Here is a 27,850-nt window from a genome sequence, read left to right on the forward strand (position 1 = left end):
AAATCTAAATTGAGTGATTTTAACCACTTTGATAGGAATATTTAATCAATTTTCTCCTGTCCAAATCAAAGATGAAAGCCAATAATGACTTGGGGCTAAAGTTGGTTTTAACCCTTAAAATAGAAAGAAAATAAAAAAATGATCCAAAAAGGGCCAATTTTTTTATTGATTTTAACCCCTAGTCAGTGAAGTGGCATATCTGCCTTTATCACTTGTCTGCTGGCATGGTTATGTGAGATTGATATATGTTTATTTATTTATTTTAAAGAAATTATAATATGATTATAATTTTTATTAATTAAGTGCATTTTTAGTAGCCATTGCTACAAGAAAAAATGGAGAGGATAACTTCCGAAGTAGTTTCTTGTTCTGAAACAAATCCCAATCCTCAGACAGAAGTTGTATTTCCTAATGTAAGTACTGAATTCCATTTTTTTTTTTTTTGGCCTAATTTTCAATTTTTCTGAACTTTTTATGACTTCTCTCAAACTTATCCTATTAATTCAGAAATACATCAGTCATTATGTTTTCATTTTCTCACATTTTCATTTTAAAAAATAACTGTTAAATTGCATTGCTTTGTATTCATTCTCTGTTCAGGTATCAGAAGCCAATGAACAACATTGCTCACATTCAATTTGTATCAGTCTCCCTGCATCTCCTTCCAAATTTATAGCCGAACGAGCTAAAAAAGTGTTATTCACTGACGATATCGATGAAAATACTCGATTTGATGCAAAAAAGCCGAAGCTTGCAGCAATTCATTCTCAGTCTATGTTATACACAAATGATGAGACGAAAGGCTCAGAAACTACTGAAACTAACACTATCTCACCTGATGTATTATTTAATACTCTCAAGGTATACACATACACTCTCATGCATTTGAATGTGAATTCATAGTCAATCAAGACTTACATATCAAATAAACTCTCATTTGCAGAAATCAGAGAACCAACCATTTCTTCTACGTATCCCGATATCATGTTTCGGTATATGTCTCGGAGTTGGTAGTCAAGTAAATTTGTGGAAAACTTTGGCAACTTCTCCATCCACAAGGTTTTTGCATGTGAGCCTGAATGTCAATTTCGCTCTTTGGTATATGTCACTTGCATTGGTCGCTACCGTATCAGTCTTGTACATTCTCAAGATCGTCTTCTACTTCAAAGCTGTTCAGCGAGAATATTATCATCCAATCAAAGTTAACTTCTTCTTTGCTCCATGGATAGCTTTACTTTTGATAGCAATCGGCGCACCGCCCTCAATTGAAGTAAAATTGCCTTCTCTACTCTGGTATGTGCTCATGGCTCCACTCTTGTGTCTTGAACTCAAAATCTATGGGCAATGGATGGCAGGAGGCCAACGCCGGCTTTCAAAAGTCGCGAACCCATCCAATCATATAGCGATCATAGGAAACTTCGTCGGCGCATTGCTTGGAGCATCAATGGGGCTCAAAGAAGGGCCTCTCTTCTTCTTTGCCGTCGGCTTGGCTCACTATACTGTTCTATTTGTGACACTCTATCAGAGACTTCCAACCACTCAAACACTGCCTAAAGAGCTCCATCCAATGTTCTTCCTATTTGTAGGTGCACCTAGTGTTGCTTGTGTTGCATGGGAGAATATCATTGAGGATTTCTACATTGGTGCTAAGATCATATACTTCATCACTATGTTTCTCTACTTCTCTTTGGTAATTAATTAAACTTATTCTTTTGTACTTCTTATCGATTAAACTTAATAGCATGTTAATTTTTTTTTTCTGTTCTTTCAGGCTGTTCGGATAAACTTTTTCCGGGGATTTAGATTCTCATTGGCATGGTGGGCATATACATTTCCAATGACTAGTGCTTCTATTTCGACAATTAGATATGCAACCAAAGTCAAGAACCCATTTACTCAATCAATGTCCATTGCACTGTCTTCAATTTCGACAGTTATAGTAGTAACTCTAATTCTGCTGACAATATTCCATGGACTTGTTCTTCGAGATCTTTTCCCGAATGATATGTCCATAACTGTTGCAGAACAGTTATCCAACACAAGCGGGAAACAAACCGGAGATATTGAAGAATGTCTCTCAGGAGATGGTGATGATGTTTGAATTCACTCTGTTATACTTTGATTTTAGCTTACAAATATTAAATGTAAGTTCTATGCATGTCTAATGAGTGGAAAACAAAAAAATTTATAACATAATTAATTGCCAAAGTTTGAAAGAATTAATATAATCAATTTTCATATTTCTGTTTCAGTTGTTCACAAAAGAAAAATGTCAATAAGTTAAAGCAATTCAATGAGGAGTGCAATTGCTTGAGTATCCATTTGTTATTATAAAACCCATGATCATTTCTTTTGTTGAAATTGTCATGGCCTGAACACATTGTTTGCATATGAGTTCATATGGCATATCAGCAACTACAAGCATCAGCTATCAACCACTAATTTTTAGTCTGAATAACATATAAATTATTAAACAAATCAAAACCAATTAATTTTTTTAAGAAAAGGATCTTATTTAAAATAACATATGATTTTCATTATCACAACTACTATAAATCTCAACAAAACCACATAAATGGCTTCCTTTTTCAGTTAACAGAGCTGCACAGCAGTAAAAACAGGAAAAGAAACTAAATTCTAGACAGGTGGAAACGACAGCTCTAACACTAGCTACATAATTCTCCTTGTAATGCAAAGTCTTCAGCTCCAATGACAAGTTGGCATAAGTGTTGAATAATGTTTGGCTCCCAAATTTTAAACCCATGTGTACCAAGATATCTGCAACCCTGCTCTTTCTCCTATGCAATGATGCTTTTCCCATTGCAAGCTTTGGTTATGTATAAATTTAATTCTCCTCTGAATAGCATTATATCTCTCACAAAGCTTGAAATTTCTTTTCTTGAGGGTGTAAATTGTTGTCATTGAGTCAAAACAGATATGAACTTATTACACACCAATTCGAGTGATAATATCTTGTTAGGAATAAGTAGGGTTGGTGTACTAGATTATCACACAAAATCAATTCGGAGGCACATTTTCACTGTCCATAGAGAGATTTGTGCGCTCTATCACAAAGATCTCATAAGAGGGGTTTATGCGGTCTCTCCCAGGATACAACCTAAAATCACGACTTAGGAAAAATGTGATTTTCCGAAACCTCATTACTTTAGATGGAAAAGTTGGAAGACCAAGTTGTTTTAATGCAAATGACTTCTATATCATCAAATGACTTAAATTAACTAATATTATAGCCTCCAAAAGACTCTTTAGAAGAGTTACAATTTTTCCCTTAATGAAACCATTAACCCTCAAATGATGCATGTGAAGTGTTACATCCTTTAGGTCTAATAGTATTATTGAAAAGTCACAATACTCTTTCAAATATATTAATTCATTTAACCACTCAATAAATGTTTTTGAAAGGTTACATCTTTTGGGTTACATTTATTTAATATTAAAAATCTACATAACATTACTCCACTAGATTGTTAATATTTACAAATCACATGTCTCCAAACAATATGAGTGTGCATAAAGAATGTTATCGCCAGATTTGAACCATTCTATAGTGTAAGCTCTCAAAGCCAAAAAGGAAAAACTGGTGACTAGGTTGCTTGAACCAATTATCCTATATGTCTCGATCTGAGAACAAACACACACTCACACCCTCCTAATTAAAGAGATATATATTGGTAGCACTTTAATATGGCCATGTGCTCATCTTGGAATAGTAAGCATTTACAAGAGATATATTAGTAACTCTTGTTAGAAGCGGCTCCACTTCTATACTTAGGTGGGATCAAAACCAACACATAGTTTACCATTATGAAATATTTTAACTATATCTCATCCTTAGTTTAACTATGATACTCGTGTACTGACAATTCACAACAACTTGTTCTAACCCCTTGAACCTCGAAACTAGTGATGTGCTAGAATGAGATAGGGTCCCATTGTGATGAATTATAAGGGTTTTAAGCCCATCTTGGCTGTACTTGCAATAATTTTATCTCGAGACAATGTTTTAATTAATGGATCTGCTAAATTATTATTTGTTCTCACAGATATAATGCCTATAACTCCATCATTAATCAATTGTCTGACATATTCATGTCTTAGCCCAATGTGTCTAGACTTTCCATTATAAACCTTACAATGGGCACGAGGCATAGTCAACTCACTATTACAAAAAATAAAAATTGTAGGCACCGGTTGTGGCCACAAATCTATTTCCATTAACAGATTTCTAAGCCAATTTAGCCTTTTTACCTGCTGCCGCCAATACAAATAAATTGCCATATAGTGACAGTGTAAAATATGCTGGTAAAAGTAAAAAAATCTGTTGGTAAAGGTCCCAAAACCCTATACTGACGGTAAAAATACCTATTCCAACACTTATTTTACAGTTAGTAAAAGCCTTGCATGTATAGACCTATACCAATGGATATATCGTTTGTTGGAATAGACTTATTAGTTTTACTGACGGAATATGATTGTAACTATTAGTCATACTGTTGAGATAGTATCGTCAGATTGCTTACCCTATACCAACAATAAAAATACTTATTCCAACAATTTTTTTACCATTAGTAGAAGTCTTGTGCACATACATCTATACCAATGGTTATAGCTTCTATTGGAAAAGGTTCATGGGATTTACCAACGGAATATAACTGTAAATATTAGTTTTACCATTAGTAAAGCATCTCAGATTTATTTACCTTATACCAATGATAAAATGTATATTCCAATATTTTTTACCGTCAATAAAAATCTCATAAGCATAGGCCTATACCAATGGTTACAACATTTGTTGGAATAAATCCATTTGATTTATCAATGACTACAACATCCGTTGCTATAGATGTGTATTCAAAAAGACATGTTTAGCTTTAGCAATGACTAAACCGTCGGTAAAAATTTTTATATTAATAATTAATCTGTCAATAAAACTATTATTATTACCCCTGAAAATATATTATCATAGTTTAATAACTCATACACAATTAAATTAATTTATAATAAGTTAAAACAATCAATGCCATTAAAAAACACTAAAACATTCCACTAAAAATAAAAAAGAAAAACTATTACATCACCACTAACATATATTTATAAGGTACATGTCCAAAAATAAACTACCATTCAATCTTAACAATCAATAGTTCTTGCCTCAATTCCAAATCTAACACAAAGATAAACTACTTTCATTTATTGTCTAACAACCAAATAAAGTAACGAGAATTTTCCCAAGTAGAACTGATGTCATCTTCTAAACGGCATCACCTACAAGAACCATTTTTAAAAAAAATTCAATTAATAAGATATATGCAACAATAAAACACTAATATAAAGCTTAAAATAATAAACTGAATAATATAGAAAAAAAACTATAAGTAAAATAATATACAACATGCCATGTCTTCTTTTCATATGGAGACAATAAGAGCTTACCCGATGCATTTGAATTTGCTTGATGATTTGATTCATGAGAATGATTATTCCCACGAGGTGTTTGTTGATCACTAGAAGCATCAGGTACCTACAAATTATGTAAAATAGAAGTTAAAATTGTTTACACAACAATAGCTAAAAGGACTTGCAAGCTAGTAATAAACTTGTAAAGATTAAAAACAATGATAAATATCAAAGACCATAAAAAAATTATCAACAATACCATCAAAATCCTACAACAAACCAAAATAAAAAAATTAAATATACAACCATAAAAACAAAAGATGAACAAAACTTATATATGCCAATAAGAAAAAAATAAATGTATTTAAAAAAATGATAAATACCAAAGTCCATTAAAAAATTACCAACAATACCATCAAAATCCTACAACAAACCAAAATAAAATAGTTAAATATACAACAATCAAAACAAAAGATGAAAACAACTTATACGTGCCAATAAGAAAAAATAAATGTATTTAAAAACAATGATAAATATCAAAGACCATTGAAAAATTTCCAACAATACAATCAAATTCCTACAACAAACCAAAATAAAATAATTAAATATACAACAATCAAAACAAAAGATGAAAATACTTATATGTGACAATAAAGAAAAATAAATGTATTTAACCTCCCCTTCCCTTCCCCCTCCTTTTTTCTTCAATATAGACCATTGTGTGATTATAGACTAACAACAAATTTACTACTCTAATTTATATATATAACCAAATATACATAGTATCACATACCTCTCCATTGACTTTGAGAGTAATAGTGTTTAGGGCCTCTATGTTCTCATTAGGAAATTGTTTTTGAAATAATTAGATCATAGCAGTTAAAGCTTCCTTCAATCCTTGAACCTCAGCCTTCAAACCTTGTACCTCATTATGATATATGATTTGAGAACATGAAGGACCAGACTTGCTTGATGAAGTAGAAATTGTTCCCATACATCGAATACACCCTCTTTTCTCTGGTCTTTTAACTTGTGAATATACATTATTTTCCCATGAACACCTTTTAGGATCTTGTGAATTACTTTCACTTAATCCTTTCTTCATAAGTTTTTACAATATTAATCAAAAGCATGAAGTAAAAAAAAAAAAAATACTAGAACCTCTATTCCCTTGCCATCCATAATTCTACAAATCATTGAATTTAGTATAAGTGTCAAGTTATTAGAAAAAACAACTATTAATAAACAAATAGAATGAAGTTAAATAAATACCACAACAGAAGCTGCCTTTTCATTCACAACACTTCCATCTTTACAAGTGCGAGTCCGAGTCCGCATATACATTTCAACACGTAACAGTGGAATTTCATTAGATTCTTTAGTCTACAAAAATTACTTTATTTAAGTAGATATAACAAACTCAATTTCCCAAAATTCATAACATTAGTCAAAATTCAATAAAAAAAATTGTAAATCTATACCATAGTTTGAATAATAGTAGGGAATGATCTTGTTCATGCACAATGGGATTCATCTGATTTTGAAAGATTTGTTCTATTTGTCTCACTTTGTTCCTATATAATTTTTGAATATATAGAGTATAACATAATATAACATTATGTTTTGATTATCAAAACAATATAAATGGTATATAATGTGAAATATATAGATATACCTTCACTTTGTCAGTCAACTAATAAGTAGCAATTACCAAAAATTGTTGCTTGTCTACTCGAGGATCATTAATCTTTCTAGCCATTTCCTCTACTGTCTTGTGTTCATCATAATATTTGGACTTCAAAAAATTCTTCCATTGCCTCCACTTAGTACTCATATCAGACACCATCCAACTCTTAACCATTTGAGTTGTATTTTTATTTAAAGACTCATCATTCTCATGTGAATGAAACAACTCAAATGTGAATTTGGTCTAAAGTTTTAATAAAAAAATAAGAAAAAAAAAGTATTAGTTGAATGTTAATATATTGAAGTAAATTAAAAAAAATTAGCTTGAACATAATAAGATTTAATACCTCGATTACTTTCCATATTTCTTCCTTTGTAGAATCTGGGAACTCATGCCAAGTTGTGTAAGTAATAGGTGCAAAGTTAGGTATTCACATCATACTACTAATAAATCGAGTTAATTAGTAGTTTTTTTCTCCAATTGGTATACAATAATCATTTAACTTAACAACAACTCGTTTTTCATTATTCAAATCCCAAATATCAGCCATATGTGTAGGACCTCAAACTTTTTTTGGTTTAGAATTACCTACATAAAAGAATAACACAAAAAAAAAAGTTATAGTTAAATATAAGTACATGAAAATACATTAACTAATGCGTTAGGATTTATATAAGAAGTTGATGTCTATTCAGATTGTTGTCGAGGTTCTTTTGGTAAAAACTCAGTTCCTAAAAACACAAATTGTTATTCAGATAATGAGTCTGATTCGGATTGTTGTTGAGAAGTCGAAGTGCAATTTACCTTAGTGATATTTGACCATTTACGCTTTCCCATTTATCTGAAATAAAAAAACTAACATGATAATTCATTTCCTTATAAAAAATGGCTCAAATAAATCTTAGTTAAAAGAAAATAGATAATTTACCTTTATATGCTCTTAAAGTACATGCATTAACCAATATAATCAAAATATAATAAAATTTAAACACACAAGTTAAACTTCATACCCACATAGTCACATCAACAAAAAAAAATGAACAAACTTGGATTTGCAATCAACATTGATTACATGAAATTAAATCATAAAATAGATCTAAAAAGAGGTCCTCATTATAAAGAGCTTGTTCTTCTTCATGTGTCGTTTCCATCTCTTATGTGACCACCACTCCATCAACTTCATTTCAAACCCACTTTGAAGTGTCATGTGAGTCATCAACTTGTACTTCTGCACTCCTTTCATGCCTATCAAAGGATGATCCACCACCCATATCATATATGTCCCTAAGTTTTGCATGCTTGACAATAAGCCAATCTTTATTCTTTTCATCTTGAACATAAAAGACCTTCTTAGCTTGTGATGCAAAAACAAAAGGATTATCAACCAAATTAATTCCATTATGAGCAAGATGTGAAAAATTCACAACAGTAAAACCAAATTTATCTTTCTTCAAACCTCTATTTGGATCGATTCAATCACATTTAAATAAAACAACCTTGAATCTACCACTGTAGTTTAGTTGAATGATGTCAATTAAAGCCCCATAATAGTTAATTTCTCCTTCAATAGGTCATACATCCCTTGAACTTGCATAACCCATCATGTTAGCTATTACAACAACCCCACTATTTTGAGTTCTCAACCATCTTTCACGAGCTTTGGTGTGAAATGTAAAACCATTAACAATGTATCCAGTGTATCTCCTTGCCGTATCCATTAGGCCGTGAGCAAGTAGTCTAAGTTCATCAGTGATGTTTGCATTTTTCTTGTTGCTCCAATTGTGCAACCTATGTAATATCATACATAATTAATTAAAATTATGCTATAACTTAAAAAATTATAAGTAATCCAAACATGAAGTTACACTTATATGATCATGAAACCAATTATGAAATGTTTCACTTTGCAACTTTTGTATCTCATAAGGTGAAAGATGTGGGGAGCGATTACGCCTCTTAATAAATTGTTCATGCTTCCTAAATACAAAATTAAATATATCAAATAAAAGAATTCCAACTAATATAATTTATCACGCATAAAAATTTATATGATGAATTAATCTTACTGTAAAAATGGAGCAACTGCATCAGAATTGAACAACACATAATGATGTGCTTGCACCAAAGTTTGGTTGTCAAGTGTACTACGTGAGACCCTCTTACGCTTGTTACTACTAAAGCCTCTATTTTTTTTTTCCTTCCCAACGGTCTTCCGACATTTGTAAAAATGGATACATCTTCATCAATGACAACATTTCAATCTTCTTCATTTCTAGTTGATTGATTGAAGCTAGTTTCAATCCCCACTAAATATCATGAAGCAAAAGTTAAACATTCATTAGCTCAATAGCCTTCTGCAATTGAACTCTCTGGACTAGCTCTATTGCGCACATACGTTTTAAGCGTAAGAAGAAACCTATTCAAATATAAATATATGTATTAAATATAAAATTGAAATTTAGGTCTTTAAAATATATATTTAGTATGCAACATATACCTCTCAACATGATACATCCATCGATATATGACTGGACTAGCAAATCTTGCTTCATGTGCTAAATGAATAACAAATGTACCACTACGGTAAAAAAAGACGGAGGAAAAATTTTCTCCATTTCACATAAAGTTGAAGCAGTTCGATACTCAAGCAAATCAAAGTCACTTTTTTGAAGATCCTTAAAGCAAAGGTCTTTAAAAAAATTAGACAAGTCAATTAGAACTGAGCACACCTTTTCAGTTAAAGAGCATCGTATTGCTATGGGAAGAAATTCTTGCATTAATAAATGGAAATCATAAGTTTTTAGTCCTATGAGCTTCCGTTGTTTAAGTTGCACACAGCGTGAGATATTAGAAGAATATTCATCTGGAGTTCTCATTTCCTTGAGAATCTTCAAAAAAGTACTTTTTTTCCTCCCAAACTCATCTAATTGGAAGCTTGCAGTAAATATTGAATATTAGTGTCAGGACAAGTTTTGGGATGAAGAACACTCCTAATACCCATTTCAACAAGATCAAGTCTGGTCTTATAAGTGTCCTGTGATTCCCCATCTTGTCCAATCAATGTGCCAAAGATGTTAACACATACATTTTTTCCCATGTGCATGACATCAAGATTATGGCGTAATAGAAGATGTTTCTGATAAGGCAATGTGAAAAAAATGCTCTTCTTTTCCCAAGATCCATCTTTGCTACCATTCATATCTTCCATTTGTCTCAACACTTCAATACCGGATGATGGTGATGGAGCATTTCTAAATTCTTGTGTCCCATCAAAAGAATGTTTATCATTACGAAACATTTGGTTAGGTTTCAACGATCTACAATGGCCTTTGTAACAATGCTTTCTATTATATTTTAACCACTTAGAATTGGTATCATATCCACAACAAGGACATGCACTCTCTTCTTTAGTACTCCATCCAAACAAATTGGCATATGTAGGAAAGTCATTGATTGTCCAAATAATTGCTACGCGTAACTGAAAAGTTTGATTTGTGGCCACATCAAAAGTCTCCATACCAACTTCCCAAAGCATTTTCAATTCTTCAATCAATGGTCGCAAGTATACATCTAGATTGTTTCCAGGTCCTTTTAGACCAGAAATAAGCAAGGAAAAAAAAAATAAAGTTTGACTACTTCATACACATCCATAAAGGTAAATTATAAGGTATCAAGATAACATGCCAAGCACTGTGAACAATAGTCATAGTTTTGAATAGATTGAAACCATCAGAAGCTAATCTTAACCGAACATTACGAGAATCAGATGAGAATTGAGGATATCAAGAATCTAATTTTTATTCCAAGCTAGAGGTTCTATGGGATGTCTTTGCCATCCATCTTTGGTACATTCATGTTCATGCCAAGTTATTAGAGAAGCAGTTTTTGAAGACATAAATAACCTTTTTAATGTTGGAATAAGAGGAAACCATCGTAATATTTTGGTATCTTTCTTTTTCTTTTTTGTGAATGCATCTTCAGAATCACTTTTTCCATCATTTAAGCTATCTTTCTATCTTGAAGCTCCACATTTTGTGCATTTGTCTTGATTTGCATTCTCCTTCTAAAATAGTATGCAATCATTGAGGCAAGCATGAATTTTTTGATAACCCAAACTTAATGTAGAAATCTTTTTAACTTCTTAATACGACCTTGGCAATGTATTACCTTCTGGTAGAACAACTTTCAGTAGCTCTAGTAATGCATTGAAGGATTTATTGGTCCACCCATTAAAACATTTAATATGGAACAAATAGATGTCAAAAGAGAATTTTGGGAAATTCTTGCAACCCGGATATAATTTCACCTCAGCATCTTTAAGCAAGCAATAAAAATTGTCACTATGAATTCTGTGAGTATAATGTTGGTACCAGTGACTTTCTTCTGATTGCATTATATGGACATCAGCATTCATAGCTTCTTCAGCCATCATATCATGCAATAACTCATGAATATCATTGCCAAACACTGTTTCTTCTTCATTACTTATAATAGTAGAAGTAGCTACTTCCGTGGTTTCCCCATGAAAAATCCATCGAACATTTCCTTTAAGAAAACCATCACAAATAATGTGATCAAATGCCTCTTTTCTGGACACCCTATATATGTTCACACATTTAACACAAGGACACCAAATTTAACCATCTTCGGATAATTTGGCAAAGTCAAAATCTAATAAATTGATGACCCCATTTATATACTCTTCACTTTCTCTTGATGTAAGGTTTATCCACGTTTTATCCATAGGTTGAAGAATTAACATTGAAATAATAACAATAGATTTGAATTACTTGTGAGAATTTTAAAAAATTAAAATAAAGAATGAATTAGTTGGCATGATTTACATATCAATAATATCTGTATATAATATTCATTGGCATTTTATAAACATTAGTGTTTGCATTTAAAATATTTCTAGATGCCAATGCTTATTAGAGAAAAATATTATAAAAGTAATGTTATAATAGGAAAGATTTATTGTTAAATAGTTTACTAATAATGTTAAAAAAACTTAGATAGCAATCTACATGATTCCTTTGTTTAGAAAATGTTAATCAGACATCCCATGACATTAATCAATTCTTCCTCATGGTAGAATTGACTAATGAGCATGCATTTTGATCTCTTTTGCAACTCCAAAACTTAATTAGATGTCCTTTTATAAAAATAGCAATACAAGATTATTATCAGCAAACCATGTCTAGCTACAATGAAAAGTGAACCAAGAAATGCCCGTGATGAGCCAAACAATATATTCAGAATAGGCTAGGAGCAGTTTATTCTTTATGTTGCAATAGTCGTAAAATCATTCACCAAACACACAATAATTTTCCATGAAAATCACACTATATAACACTTAAAAAAAGGATTATAGCCAAGATGTCACCAAAGAATATCAATCTAAGGCATCCAAGAAAAAACAATAATAATAAAAGTCCATACAAGATATAGAAAAATATTATTTCTATTTTCTAACACATACTAAAAAGGAATGATATATATGTATACATATTTGTTAAATTAAATAAAATAAAAAACCATACCTTTGGGTGCAAAGCAACAACTGCAAAAGCAAAGACAAGAATCAATGTCAAAACAATGCAGAAGGTGTTAAGACCACAATCATATTCAGATGGAGTGAACTAATGGAAAAGAAGCCCTGAGAAGAAGAATGTTACCAGATAGCAAAAGTGAGACAATTAACAATGCCATGTACCTGCTATATAAATAACAAAAATTTTAAATAAGATTACCCTCTCCAGGCCACTAAGAAAATAATAAGAAGAGATTAAGAAATAGGATATCCAAACCAGAATTGTTCATCTCTCTGAACCCAGTTATCATTCCGATTATGGACAAAGTCCAACAAAAGAACCACTTGAACAAGAAGAAATAATCAAGATCCAAATTTAGAAATACTCTTTGACCAAAAACAAAAACATAAAGTAGGGAATTTTAGCCTTTAGCCCAGTGTAGCATTACAAAACATTATGTACAAAAGTTCAATGTGTTGTAGTATTACAAAACAAAAGGCCTTCAACACTGAATGTTAGAAACAATCACCTACCTGATAAAAGGCATTGATAGAAAATCTAAGGGATGGTGGTAACAATTATAGAATGATGATATGTGGCATAATAAAATTATAGTGCCACACAGAATATAATTCACAAATCATAAATAATAATAATCAATAATATGTCATAAAAATAATTAGAAAAATATTTTCAAAATAAATAATAGTGGGAATGAATGGCAGCTAGGCAATAATTTGGACACAGAAACAAACTATAAAACTTCAACAATTATAGTAATCCTTCAGCCAAGGGAAATTCAATTGAACAAAAAATGCCATGCTATATCACACATGTGATGCTCTCAAAGTTCTACTATTTTCTCTCATTCTGATTTTAATTAGCTGATTCATTACACTACAATTTTCAAACAGCGCATTCAGATAAGTAAAAGAAATGAAAAACAGAAAGGTTGAACATAACACAATGACAAAAAGCAAAAGAAAAAGGGAAACCAAAAGCTTTAAAGAGTGTTAAGAGTAAACATAAAGACAGAAAGTACCCCAAGAGAGTCACCAAATGAGCCACATTCCTGCAAGCTAATTCTCAGAGTTCATACTCTGGAAAATCATGGAAAGGAAATAAAGAAGTGAAGCTCTACACGTGCTATTCATGCGCCAACCAGTGGAGCAGCAAAGACATAGTAGTTGACAAAGGTTGAAGACTGTTTGGTGGGAAGATTAGGAAGGCTTGAAAAAGTCATGACCAAGTGCAGAAAACTGGTTGTTTCCCACCACATGCATACATGAAAGAAAATAATTTCAGGTACAAGATAAGTATAGTAAAATAATGAAACAATAAAGAAAAGGTGTGGTAAAATATGAAACCATGCTCCATTTAATACTTATGTATCAATTAATGATGGTGAAATACATTAGTTGATATCTGTTTGGGTACCACCTCCCAAAAATTAAAATAATAAACGAATACTAATGATAAAATTATTGAACCTTTAACCTTAAACTTTTTATACACCAAATTAAATCAATATTAATACAAGAATATTGTTCATTTGTCATGTACATTTACTCAAACAAAAACATCCCCTAATTTTCAGCATTTGATTTGTATTGTCAGTAAACCAATAGAATAAAGACTTTAAAAATTGCATTTAACAAACAAAAGCATCACGCAAGATAAGCAAATATAAAAATGGATAACTGGATATATTATCTTTTTGATTGTTTTATGCCAAATATTTACGTTTTAAAAAAATATAAAAGTAATAATATATGAAAACATACTCATGTTATGTCTCTCTCACACTCTCTAGTCAAGCAAAGCTATCATGACATGCAATAGAATAGATGGAGGTTAAGAAACAAGGACAAATGGAATAATGGATTTCCCTGATGAATTGATACATAGCAGACTATCTATTATAACAACTTAGCATGTTTATGAATAAAATTTTCACCTCACTCATCCTAAGCAGAAATCCACCATGAATGGGCCAGTGATTGTTGGCCAGACAACACCTGCAACAAGCAGTCTATGCCACCATCAAAGGATTAAAACATAGAAATCAAAAACCATAATATGGCTGATTATGCACTTGCTTTTGTAACCACTAGTGGCAACCATTGTTAAAATAATCACAAGGCAATAGCTAAAATTTTTGTCATTGAACAAATCCTTTTCCCATCCTTAAAACCTTTGAATAGAAAGGAAGAACAAGTGCAATGGCATTATTTTTGGTAAAATATAATATTAGCATTGCCTACTCCATGTAGAATCAACTCTATGTTAAAATGACAATCTCAGATGCTATATAATTTTCCCATTTTAACTATCACATCAAAAGAGGCAACCAAATTTTGTCACAATCATGCAATTTCTTTAAATGCAATAAGGAAAAGAAAAGAAAAGAAAGAAACAACAGATTTAATCACAATGCAAATAATGAGAAGAATGATACATGTCCACCCCTGCAGACCACATATAGACATAAAAAATCCCTAAATGAATGCAAAGAATGATACATACACACTAGTTATAATAGCACACCCTAAAATAAATATCTGCCTAGCTCTACATCCATGCATGCCTGGTGGAATTCACATGCAAGACAATGAGTTAATCAAAACAAAACCTTAATCCAATATTTACAATTCCCTGAACAAAAGAAAGCATGTGATAAAGTCTGACGTTCAATGGGAACTACTAAAAAGCTCCATCTATGAGCACTAAAACAGGAAGGAAAAAAGAAAAACAAAATCAATTCCGAAGGAACTTCTTCACATTCGGCAACAAAATCCTTTGAGATTCAAGAAACCCATCAAAGAGAGCGAGATTACCTGCCAAAAGGAGCAAAGGCAGTAGGAATCGCCCAAGAAAAACACCCCATTCTCCAAAGTCACCACTCCCTTCCCTCAAAGAACCCAAAATCCAAAAGCGAAAACCCTAATCCCACTCAGAAAACTAAAACCCATGTTGAGAAAATATCAAGAATCGTCATAGAAAATCCAAGAACTGGAGAAAAAACACCGATCCTTGCCCTAAATTTTGAGAATCATGATTTCACGTTCTGCAATTTCTCAAAATCGATCAGATCTAATGAAGGCCTCAACACCTCCGGCAACAATCAATGGCATGAAGAGAATATGAACAATGACCGTGAAGAGGCGCCGAGCAATGGCGGTGAAGTGGCGGATGAAGGGGTTGAAAAGGGGTTTGTTTATGTTTTAATATCTTCTGTTTTTTGATATAGTATTAAAATGTATGAAAATAAATATTTATGATTTATATTTTATAAAGTTTCAAGTTTATAAAGCTCTCTTATTCATTAGTTATTAATTATTTAAATTTAAATATTATAAAATTAACAATAAACTAATTTAATTTAACATAAAAATTATTTTTTTATTTTATATGAAATACTTATAATTTTATTAATATATTTAATGAACATTATTTGTTATTATAAAAGAGCAAATAAAACAATTATTCATTAAATATTTATTATTTAAATTTAAATATTAAAAAACTAACAATAAACCAATTTAATTGAGCATAAAAATTAATTTTCTATTTTTATATGAAATACTTATAATTTCAGTAATTTATATAATAAACATTATCTTTTAATAACATGCATTTTTTTCAAAATAGATATATAAAATATATTATAATCCAATGTTAAAAGTAATTTTAAAAATAATTAAAATCAAATATTTATTTATCAAAAAATAAAATATTTTTTTATTGGTTGTACTAATGAATGTTAATCTTTTAAATTTTTATTTCAATAATTGTTTATCTTCATCAAATTAAAAAGTATATGTTACAAATTAATTTATATAAAATAATAAGTTAAGTAATTTTCATAAATTTATAAATTAATTGATTAATTTATATATCCAATAGATGTTCACTAGCTTTTTATTTGTAAATTATCATGAAATTATTTTTTATATTTATTTTATAATGTTTAATTTTTTAATTTAATAATTATTCTAAATATAAATCTCAAATTCAATTTTGATAATATTATTATAACCAAGTCATGCTCTACTAAACATAAATATAAAAATTAGATAAAATTTAAAAAATATATATACCAACAGAATGGTATTTGTCACTGAATGTCTGATCGATTCTAACACTTTTAAAGATTTATTGATATAGATAATTTATAGGTACTACATTTGACCATTGCTATAAATAAGTATAAGTATAAAGTAGTAGTTATACCAATGGAACAATATCTGTAAGTAAATGTCATATTTATTCTAACAAATTAAATGTTCCGTTGGTATAGATAATCTATAGCTACAGATTTGACTACTATTATAGATAAAAAGTCTATCTATACCAACTGAACAAAATCCGTCAGTAAATATCTTATATATTGTGACAGTTTTAAAGTATCGTCGGTAAAACAAATCTATAAATACAGAATTTAACTGTTACTATTGAGAAGTATTAGTATATGACAATTTTTTCATAGTGTGCCAAGTCTATAAACTCAGCCTCCAATATTGACTGTGAGATGCAAGTTTGCTTCTAAGATGTCCAACTAACAGCACCTCCAGTTATAGTAAAAATCCATCCAAAAGTCGAACTTTGATCACTTGCACTAGTGATCCAACTTGCATCTGTGTAGCCTTCAAGCACACTAGGGAAATTACTGTAATGCAAACTTAAATTACTAAATTTTTTCAAATATCCAAACACTCTAGTTATTCTCTTCCAGTACTCAGAAATAGGCATACCTTCAAATCTAGCTTATTTACATACAACAAATGCCATATCTGGCCTTGTAGAGTGCGAGGCATACATGAGACATCCTATGGCACTAGTATATTCTAATTGTGCAATAGCTCTATTAGGATTCTCAACTAATTTAACTTGAGGGTCATAAGGAGTCTTACATTTGTTAAATTTAAGATGTTGAATATATCTAGTATCTTTTCAATGTAATGGCTTTAACTCAACACAATACCCCAATTATTTCTTCTCACTTTAATTCCAAGAATCGTATCTACTTCACCTAAATCCTTCATTTTGAATTTAGAAGTTAGATAACTTTAAGTATCACTAACACCTTCCAAATTGGTACCGAAAATTAATAGATCATCAACATATAGACAAATTATAACACTATAATTATCAACAAAATTGGAATAAAAACAATTATCAGCACTGTTATGTCTAAAACCATGTTTTAGAATTATGGAATCAAACTTTTCATGCCATTGTTTAGGTTCCTGTTTTAGTCTGTACAAAGATTTAACTAATTTGCAAACTTTCTTCCCAATTTTAGTTAAAATAAATCCTTCAAACTGTTCCATGTATATGTCCTCATTGAGATCACCATACAAAAATGCAGTTTTAACCTCCATTTGATGCACATGTATTTTATAAATAGACGCTATAGCCATAAGAACTCGAATAAAAGTCATACGAGTAACTGAAGCATAGGTATCAAAATAATCTATGCCTTCCCTTTGATTAAATCCTTTATCTACTAACCGAGCCTTGAAGGTTTGTAATGTTCCGTCCATACTATATTTTCTTCTAAATACCCATTTACAGCCAATTGGCTTAGACCCTAGAGGTAGGTCCACTAAGACCCATGTATTATTTGATATAATCAAATCTATTTCATCATTTATTGCTTCCCTCCAAAAGGCAGCATCCCTAGAAGCCATTGCTTCTTTATATGTTTGTGGGTCACGATCAACACTTAGTATGATAGGAATTTCATCAATTACATAATCACAATTTCCTTCTATAATATAGGTGAACTCAACATAAGTAACAAAGTCGGGACTGAAATCCTTTTCTTTTCTAACTCATTTAATTCTTCTAGATTTTGTAATTATTTCCTCATCTTTGTTTTTCTTAGAAATAGCCACTTCATTTGTTTCAATTACTCATGTGGGGGTTGCATCATTTGATATTGAGTTATTAAGAAATTTATTTTCAACGAACTCAACATCACGAGTTTCAACTACCGTATTAGACAATAAATCTAATATTTGGTAGGGTTTCGAGTTTAAAGCATATCCTATAAAAATACCCTTTAGCCTAATTTGGTTTTTTTTATTATTAAACAAATGATAATAAGCAACACACCCCACACTTTGAAATAATTAAGATTAGATTTTCTCCCTTTCCAAATTTCATATGGAGAAACCTTTAACTTTTTAGAAGGATACGATTTAAGATGTGGCACGAAGTCAAAAGCGCTTCACCCCACAAATTTAATGATAGTTTGGCATTTAGTAACAATGAATTAACCATATCAACTATGTACAATTTTTTCTTTCGTCTACACCATTTTGTTGTGGTGTATATGGAACAGAACATTCATGTATTATACCATTTTATTCACAAAATATGTTAAAATCATTTGAGAAGTACTCACCTCCTTGATCACTTCTTAAGGTTTTTATTTTCTTTTCATGTATATTTTCAACTTGAGTCTTATATAGTTTGAATGCACTAAAAGCTTCATCTTCATGTTCTAACAAATAAACATATGTAAACCTAGAACAATCATCAATAAATGTAATAATATACATTTTTCCTCCTTTAGTAAGAACACCGTTAAGTTCACATATATCAAAGTGAATAAGTTCTAAAATTTTAGATTTACGTTCTAACTAAGGAAAGGGTTTTCTAGTAACTTTGGCTTGAATACAAATTTCACATTTGTTTTTCACATCAAAATGTTTAATAGAAATGTAGCCAATTTTACACATTAATGTAATGGAATTGAAATTTAAATGACCTAATCTAGCATGCCAAACATCACAAGAATATTCCACAATGTAAGTAGAAATAGTTATTTTATTAATACTTAACTTAAACATGCCATCAGTATAGTAACCTTTACCACCATACATGTTCCCCTTAAGAATTACAACTATATCGGACTCTAGCACAATTTTGAATCTTTTTTTACATAATAGACTAACATATACAAGATTATCTTTGACTTCCGGAACATGAAGAACATTCACAAGAGAAAGCTTCTTCTCAGATGTGAAATGCAGATCAAGTGTTCCGACTCCAAATACCTTGGTTGAATTTCAATTTCCCATGAGCACTTCCCGACCAACAACTTCTTCATAACTTTTAAAAAATTCACGATTATTACACACATGAACAATAGCTCTAGAATCTAACCACCATTCATCGGACTTCACTAGAGTTGCCATGTTTAGTTCGGTAACCATTCCAATACGAAGATTCTCCATACCATCAATGATATGGCCACAAGATCATTACTTTCTTGTATATTAGTCACCATTTTACCCAAATCCTTAGATAGTCTAGGCCTCTTAGGGAATTGGCATTCTTTAGCATAATGCCCCTTTTTATTACAAATATAACAATTGCAATTTTTTTTCTTTTAGCTATCATCATCGTAGGTTTTACGTTTTTCCTTTTGATTCTTATTATCATTTTCAATATAGTTCACTTTAGAACTATTCAAAACATGCATTGCATCTCGTTTCCGAGCCTCCTCTTCTATGCGAATATGCCTTTGCAATTTCTCAACCATGAACTCTTCTGCCATATGCAATAACTTTTTCCAGTAATCATTCCAACCAAGAGGCAATTTCGATATAATGGCTCCCACTTGGAGTAATTCTGGAATTACTATTTTGAGACCACAGAGCTGATTCGCAAGCACTTGCAATTCATGTACTTGATCCAACATAGGAACACTATCAACCATTTTAAATTAAAAAAACTTTAACATAAGAAATATACCCGTACCATGTCTCTTGGTGTTGTATTTTTCTTCTAGAGCCTTCCAAATTTCAACCGAAGATTGGATTGACATATAAAGATCATAAAGTTGATTTGAAAGAGTATTGAGGATGTGCCCACGGCATGCAAATTCATCATCTATCCATTTCTTCTTCTTACTCTCAAAGGTTGCTTTTTTTTCTTCTATACTTTCATCCTCCTTTGGTTCAACAAGAGGTAGTTTCATATGACCAAGAACATAGGCAATATTAAACACAGAAAGCAAGAACAGCATCTTATCCTTCCATCTTGTGAAATTGGTTCCATCAAACCTCTCAAGTTTCACAAAGTCTTGATTCATGACTCTAAGGATAGTGTTCATTTTGGATGCTATAGTAAAGAACCAAAGAAAAATATAAAATCTCTCTAAGATTGTTAGGAATAAATAGGGTTGGTGTACTATATTATCATACAAAATCAATTCAGAGGTAGACACGGTCACAGTTCCAGAACAGCTGGTTTCGATTCTTGAAACGTCGGTTCAGGTTCAAAAAAAACTTTGAACCGGAACCAAACCGCCTAGGCAAGTTTCTTGGCAGTTCAGTTTCGGTTTGAATCCGGTTTCGGTTCTGGCGGTTCAGTTCAATGGATCCGGTTTGACGGTTCATACGGTTCAACTTTTTTTTTTTGTTAAACTAAATAATTCAATATTTCAAATTAAATGAAAACAAAAATACAAGACTTAATTTAATGCAATATTTTATTATAAAATAAAATTATTATAATTCAAAACAATATTTTGCAATAAAAGTACAATAGGGGAAGAAATAAAAAATGAAGGGCTTGAACTTAATTATATCAAGTTGCCTAGTTCTTTTATTTTTTTTTTTATACATATTTCCCACATTTCAATAGTGCCTAATTGCTTGCATCATCGTCGGAGGAGTTGGAACTAGAAGCCGTCGTTGTTATTAGAGCCATCATTTACCCACTCGTCTGATGATGATGAGTGTATAAGCTCATCTTGACTTCATAGTCTAGCTCTTTCCCAATCATCAAGGCAAGTTTGCTTTTCCAATGATTCTGGACCTAACCTTGATCGTCATTCATCTAAAATGTTGCCTCCATTGTTTGTTCAACTGTGATGGTTGAGGTGGGAACTGTAAGGAGTTGTTTACCAATCTTAGCTAAAGTGGAAAAAGTCTCTGTGTGCCTACTCCACCATTTCAAAATTGAAAAATTTGGACCAGTATCATCACCAAACTCAAAAACTATTATTAGATAAACTTCAACCTCCGAATATGTACCGAATGTTCTAGGCCTCTTGCTCCTTTCTAAAATTTTGTTACCCCATTTTGTGAATTTTGAGGAGGATGGAGCTAGTGGAGGCTCCACTTCTTCATCATGAGTAGAAGGTGAAGAAAATGTATCACATAACTCATTACACAAAGTTCTAATTCTACTAACTATTAACATTACATCAATATCTTCATCATTAAACCCCAACAAAACAAAATAATAAGTGTTTAACATCTCTACTAAACCTTCAAATTTACATCTAGGATCAAAAATCATAGTAGTAAGATAAATATCGGGAATAGTTTTATAATAACTCAACAATTTTTCTCTCATGTCATAAATTGCATCATAAATAGGAGGATGTTTGAGTCCTTCCATTAAAGCACCACTAATATTTATGGCTTCAATTAAAAATTGATGAGAAGTTGGTTTGTATACACTACTAAATGTATGAGTATCATTATTAAAAACACAAAAAATATCTAAAATAGTAGAACATATTTCCCATTGGGTTGGCAAAAGTGTATGATGTTTAATATAAATAGATGTAAAAGAACACAATAAATTTCTGTACTCATAAGATTGATCAAGTAATTTAAACGTGAAATTCCAATGAATAGAAACATCTTTTGAAAAAAGATTTGGTTTCATTCCATTTTGTTTACAAAACTTTGCCCATTCTTTTATAACTTGTGGATGCACCCAAATATATGAAATTACTTTTCTTGTTGGAGATATATGTTGAGTGAGCTCATTAGCCAAAGCATCTTGTACACATAAATTTAAAATATGGCATGCACAACGTATATGAAAAAAATTTCCACCAAATTTCGGTTAACATGTTTTTTTTAACTCAAAAATGGAGGCGGTATTAGCCAATGCATTATCAAAAGAAATTGAAAAAACTCTATTAACCAATCGATATTCTTGCAAAATATCCAAAATTATTTTACAAATATTTTTGGCGGTATGCCTATCATCAAAACATCTATATGCAAGTAAGCGTTTTTGTAAAACATTATTTTCATCAATCCAACAACAAGTTAAACCCATATAAGAATGTTCACACCAATGATCACTCCAAATATCACTACAAAGAGAAACATGAAAATTATTGTTTTGAAAATATTGTATTAATTCACTTTTTTTTTATATAGTTTCAAAAGATATCTTTTCAAAATATTTCTAGAAATTTTTTAAAACTACGATTTACATAATTTTGACAAAAATTATTAAAACCCAAATTTTCACCTAAGCTAAAAGATAAATGATCAATAGAAACCATCGAAGCTAATCTAGTTCTACATTCTTTTTCATTATAATGAAATAATTAAGTAGAGTTAGAAGGAGAGGTAAACCCGGTCATTTGAGATTGTCCTTTGCTCAATCCGACCTTAAGTGGATGTTTTGTTTGCAAATGTTAGATGAAAGTCCCATAGGCGCCTCCTTGTGAATATTTGTAAACTTTATTGCAATAATTACAAGAAACATCAAACTTACCATCTCCTTTCACCGTTTTTTTGAAATGAATTTTGAAGATGTCAGAATTTGAATCTCTCCCACTCACCTCCCCTTCCAGTTGTAAAGACGGAGGTAAATTACTTTCACTTCCTTGGGTTGGATGTTCTATCTCACGAATCTCACCAAAACCACCTCCGGAGCTTGCCATTTTTTTTGTTTAAATTATGAGTGCTAGAGAGAATTAGAAGTTGAAACTTGAGAGAAATTATCAATTGAGAGAAATTTAGTGTGAGGGATTTTGATAGTGAAGTGGGGTATTTATAACCAAGGAATTGAAGATTTGGAGGAAGATGTGAATTATAAAAATAAATAAATTAATTAATTAAATGTAACAGTCAGTAATATGACCATCGCTTAGACTGGCTGCTTTGGCAGATTGGCATGTTAGCCAAATGGCCAATTGTGCCAACTACTAAGTTGCTAACAATCCAAAATTGGCCCCTTGGCAAATTTCAGATTCTTATTGATTAAACAAATACAGAGTTACGTACTTACATATACAAAGTTATAATTATAAATATTACAAACATCACTAAACAAACAAAGAAATGCAAGATCATCAATGACGCCGACGCTTGCACAGAAAAACAAAATGGGTAAACATCAACACAAGCCTTGGTTTTGGAGCTCCAACACCCATTTTTTTTGCTCGCTCAAACGATTCCTACAACCAAAAACAACGAATTTTCATCAAGAAAGCCAGAAAAGGAAACCGAGGTTCATACATTCAAGCATTTAATCAGTCATTTATAGTGCTGGTGATATCGTAGACAATGATGGCGGTGGCATGCTGGCGGCACCGCGATAATACATGGGAGCTAGACTATGGTATCGTTCCTGCCCACCGGTGTCCCAGATCTCAAGCTTCACAGTGGCATTGCTCACGATGAGCGCTTGTGAGAAGAAAGCTGCCCCAATTATCAACTCCTGCAATCCAAATCAAGCTAAAAACCAATCCAAAACCTTAAATCCACCATGAATCAGAAGAAGACTTGGAAATCAAGAAATTGGCCCTTGACAAAGCGAAGGATGAGACTAGACTTGCTAGTGCCCATGTCACTAGGAAGCACTTGTTAATCGAGAGAGATGGACATCATACAAATTAGAATGGAAAAAATTCAATAAAAAAAATTCAAAGAAATTCAAGCTATTCAGCTTGATGGGAAGCAAGATCATCGCTTTTGCCTCCTCTTCCTCCCCACCTTCTCCACGCCATCCACCACTCCACCATTCCCGTTGTCATTTCGGCTGCCCTCATGGATTTAGGGGTTTTGACTTTCAAGAGGCCAAAGATGAAAGAACAAAATAAAAACCTAATCAAAGACTCAAACGGTCAAACCTAATCAGATATCATGATTCATGACATTATTTATATGATATAATAATATTATATATATATATATATATATATATATATATATATATATATGATATTTTGATTCAATTGGAACCGGCGGTTCAAACCAGTTTTAGGTGGTTGAACCGCCTGTTGAACCCTAGATTGAATGGTTTTCAAATTCTGAAATCGGAATCGAACCTTGTATGAAGGTTCAGGTTCTGATTTTTGGACGGTTACGGTTTTGCCAGTTCTGATTCGTTTTTTTTTTTTTTGGTTTAGTTCCACGGTTTTGGTTCAAAATGGCCGCATCTATTTGGAAGCACGTTTCCACTATCCTTAGAGAGATTTGTGTGCCCTATCATAAAGTTCTCCTAAGAGGGTTTTATGTGGTCTCTCCCAGGATACAACAGAAGATCACGACTTAGGAAAAATGTGATTTTCCAAAACCTCACTACTTTAGAAGGAAAAGTTGGAAGACCAAGTTGTTTTAATGCAAATGACTTTTATATCATCAAATGACTTAAATTGACCAATATTATAGCCTCCAAAATACTCTTTTGAAGAGTTACAACTTTTCCCTTAATGAAGCCATTAACCCTCAAATGATGAATGTGAAGTGTCACATCTTTTAGTTATTATAGTATCATTGAAAAGTCACAATACTCTTTCAAATATATTAATTAGTTTAATCACTCAATAGATGGTTTTGAAAGGTTACAATATTTGGGTTACATTTATTTGATATTAACAATCTATATAACATTTCTTTGCCCTTTTTCGCCTCCACTGCTGCTAAATGCTTGGTTAGAAAGGTTAAGACTGATAACTCATGCAATAGGGAAGTTAGTATTTCATTCATCTTCATCCCAAATGTCGAGTATTGAATTCTTACCCAAGCTTATCCATAATTCTAAAATGAAAACCTAAAAAAAAGTGACACTATAATCAAATTAGAATAAACTACATAGATAAAATGTTGATATTGATAAAATTGAGAAAACCAATGCCTCCTTTCACATGCTTTTCATGTCAGCCCCCATATGAGAAAATAGTAAATTTAAGGGGAACACAGAGGGTTTTTGTTGCAGTTGCAAATCAGCGAAGTGGACTAGTTCCTAAAAAGCCTACTAAACTTGTGGATTATGTGGAGTATTAGTGGTATTTTGTTAATGAGTAAGCTAATGAGTCTATATGTAGTGAAGATATAGGAAATTAAGGAAGAATATTTTCCCTTTTCCTCTTCTCTTTTCTTCTTTTCCCTTGCTCCCATGTTTCTTTCTTCTTCTTAGTTTGTCTTCTTCTTTTCATATGCTTTATTGTAACAATTTGGTGCGTTTATTGAGAGCACAACTGGTTACCGACATGACAGAAGGGATGACGACTCACTCCAAGGCATTAGATGAGCAGCTATCCATGATGAATGACTAATTGGCTCGTCATGAAGCCATCCTCTCCAAGCTAGAATCACTTTGCACCACAGTGCATAAACACATCCATGCATTTGAAATGCTACAAAAATCTCTAACTATTCAACAAATAGTGATGGCCGAAATGTTGGTTAAGCTCGCTAAACTAGACAAGGTCGGGACATTACCACATTTACTATCATTAACCATTTCATAGCACTCTTAGATAAGTCACCAAACACCCTTGTTATCATCTCCTCCACCAATCACCAATCTTCCAAAGCTAGAGATTCATGAAAGAAGCTTTTTTTAGCCACCTTTGCTACTTCAGAGTTTGAAAGGTTATAAAATGAGTGACCAAATGCTTTGATGGTCAATCTAGATAACGAAACAATGCCGAACAGGTATTGTCTTCATTTTCGAATAGCTTGCATGATCGCAAACATCTTTCTAGCATAAGTGAATGCTGATTGCATTCAAGGAGTCAACTACTTATTGAAAAAGGCTAATGGGTGCCCATTTTGGGAGAGGATTCCGCCAACCCTTGTGCCGGAAGAATAAGATTGGATGATAAATTAAAAAGATCAAAATTTGTGAGTATGAGAACATGGATGTTAGTGAGAACTTTCTTCAATTGATGGAATGTCGAAGTTGCTACAAGGGACCAGTCAAAGGAGTTTTTTTGTAGAAGCTTTGTCAATGGTGTTGTAATTGTGGAATACTGGTGAACGAACCATCTATTGTATCCAGACAAACCAAGAAAGCTTTGCAGAATCTTTGGTGAATGTAGCAAGAGCCACTTCCTTTTCACCGTGATCTTGTAGAGATCTACAAAAATCTCTCTGCCTAAAATTCAATGGCTGAGATAGCCAATTTCCGCTCAACCGAATTCACACTTTGTTATTTTTACAAACAAGCAGTGGGATCATAGAAGGGAGAAAACTACCTGGAGGTGCTCAATATGGGAATCCAAGGAGGAGTTGTAAATAAGAATGCCTTCAAAGAAAATGAGAACAAATTTTCACAAAATTTGCCAAAAAATAGAGTTCATGAGAGCCTAGAAAGCGTAGAGCACATTCAATAACTTGAACGACATTACCAGAAACTCATAGTGACCTTCACGGGTGGGAAAATTTGTCTTCTTGACATATTGAGGATAAATATGCACTTGGTGATAGTTTGCTCGAAGAGCTATATCATGCCCCGACCTTAGGGTCCGGCACATGACAACCGCCGCAACAACCTGAGGAATGATACCCACACCACTCAACCCTCGAGTTTTCGCAAAGCTAACAAAATCCCTAAAATTTCACATTTCTAAACACAAATATCAAGAATACACCATATGAAAGGAATGAAATACAACATTAACACAAAGGAAGCAACAAACCCAAAACCTAATGATCGAGTTCAAGAAATAAACTGGTCACAAGTATATAAGGTTTTAAAAAATAACAAACAAAAAAAAAATCATGCATAAGAAGTTACAAACACATTAGTGGATCCATGTTCTAATACAATGTAACATGTTCAAAGAAACATACACAGGAATGAAAATAAACTGGATAAATGGGTAATGCCCAGCACTTCATCTTGCCGCAACACTATTAGCAGCTAGAGCTTGGAAGGAGGGGAGAGGGTGAGTAACCTAAGTCACTCAGTAAATGGGTTAGCACAAGTCTAAAAGAATATCAATACAAGTGGACGAAAGATCAATAATCAAACTGTTATACCAATACACATAATATGAAATGATATAGAAAATAACATATACATATATATATATGTGAAATCCATAAGTATCATAAAGGATTCATTTAATTCACATAAGGGTTTCACATCCAAAAATCATCCTAAAGAATAATATGAGTTTTAAAAACATCAAACCATAAAACTCATC

At 31.8% G+C, this 27,850-nt stretch overlaps 3 protein-coding genes across 11 annotated transcripts; 1 reads left to right on the forward strand and 2 right to left on the reverse strand.

Moving 5' to 3' along the window:
- Nucleotides 1-335: 335 nt before the first annotated feature.
- Nucleotides 336-2,101, forward strand: LOC120281053 (S-type anion channel SLAH3-like). Its single transcript, XM_039287994.1, has 4 exons — nucleotides 336-413; nucleotides 601-861; nucleotides 944-1,690; nucleotides 1,772-2,101. Exons 1-4 carry the CDS (start codon nucleotides 336-338, stop codon nucleotides 2,099-2,101), a joined length of 1,416 nt encoding a protein of 471 aa, XP_039143928.1.
- Nucleotides 2,102-5,145: 3,044 nt separating this feature from the next.
- LOC120280192 lies at nucleotides 5,146-13,773 on the reverse strand. Of its 9 annotated transcripts, none has more exons than XR_005542269.1 (7): nucleotides 13,682-13,773; nucleotides 12,784-12,824; nucleotides 12,649-12,668; nucleotides 7,910-7,946; nucleotides 6,691-6,728; nucleotides 5,455-5,542; nucleotides 5,146-5,286 (listed from the first exon to the last, which is right to left on the reverse strand). XR_005542269.1 is itself a non-coding variant. In XM_039286959.1 (7 exons), exons 4-7 carry the CDS (start codon nucleotides 7,940-7,942, stop codon nucleotides 5,273-5,275), a joined length of 246 nt encoding a protein of 81 aa, XP_039142893.1. In that variant the 5' UTR covers nucleotides 7,943-7,946; nucleotides 12,649-12,668; nucleotides 12,784-12,821; nucleotides 13,682-13,773; the 3' UTR covers nucleotides 5,146-5,272. The 9 variants fall into 9 exon arrangements, 4 of the variants coding, with proteins under 4 accessions (XP_039142893.1, XP_039142892.1, XP_039142891.1 ...); XM_039286959.1 differs by having other exon boundaries at nucleotides 6,691-6,801; nucleotides 12,784-12,821; XM_039286958.1 differs by having other exon boundaries at nucleotides 6,691-6,801.
- Nucleotides 13,774-20,041: 6,268 nt separating this feature from the next.
- On the reverse strand, nucleotides 20,042-20,746 carry LOC120281054. Its single transcript, XM_039287995.1, has 2 exons — nucleotides 20,407-20,746; nucleotides 20,042-20,340 (listed from the first exon to the last, which is right to left on the reverse strand). The coding sequence occupies exons 1-2, from the start codon at nucleotides 20,744-20,746 to the stop codon at nucleotides 20,042-20,044; spliced, it is 639 nt and encodes a 212-aa protein (XP_039143929.1).
- Between the last annotated feature and the right edge of the window lie 7,104 nt (nucleotides 20,747-27,850).

Source organism: Dioscorea cayenensis, chromosome 17, assembly GCF_009730915.1.
Source record: "Dioscorea cayenensis subsp. rotundata cultivar TDr96_F1 chromosome 17, TDr96_F1_v2_PseudoChromosome.rev07_lg8_w22 25.fasta, whole genome shotgun sequence".
In the NCBI taxonomy this organism is placed as follows: domain Eukaryota; kingdom Viridiplantae; phylum Streptophyta; class Magnoliopsida; order Dioscoreales; family Dioscoreaceae; genus Dioscorea; species Dioscorea cayenensis.

Bases quoted from the DNA above. Each gene is read 5' to 3' on its own strand.
- LOC120281053 (XM_039287994.1), top strand. From the start codon at position 336: ATGGAGAGGATAACTTCCGAAGTAGTTTCTTGTTCTGAAACAAATCCC. The intron at 862-943 runs GTATACACATAC...TCTCATTTGCAG, and splicing joins TATTATTTAATACTCTCAAG to AAATCAGAGAACCAACCATT. The intron at 1,691-1,771 runs GTAATTAATTAA...CTGTTCTTTCAG, and splicing joins TGTTTCTCTACTTCTCTTTG to GCTGTTCGGATAAACTTTTT.
- LOC120280192 (XM_039286957.1), bottom strand. From the start codon at position 12,817: ATGGCATTGTTAATTGTCTCACTTTTGCTATCTG. The intron at 12,669-12,783 runs GTAACATTCTTC...TTGCTTTTGCAG, and splicing joins TGTCTCACTTTTGCTATCTG to TTGTTGCTTTGCACCCAAAG. The intron at 8,460-12,648 runs GTATGGTTTTTT...TTGCATCACAAG, and splicing joins TTGTTGCTTTGCACCCAAAG to CTAAGAAGGTCTTTTATGTT.
- LOC120281054 (XM_039287995.1), bottom strand. From the start codon at position 20,746: ATGAATCAAGACTTTGTGAAACTTGAGAGGTTTGATGGAACCAATTTC. The intron at 20,341-20,406 runs GTATATTTCTTA...TGTTGGATCAAG, and splicing joins CACCAAGAGACATGGTACGG to TACATGAATTGCAAGTGCTT.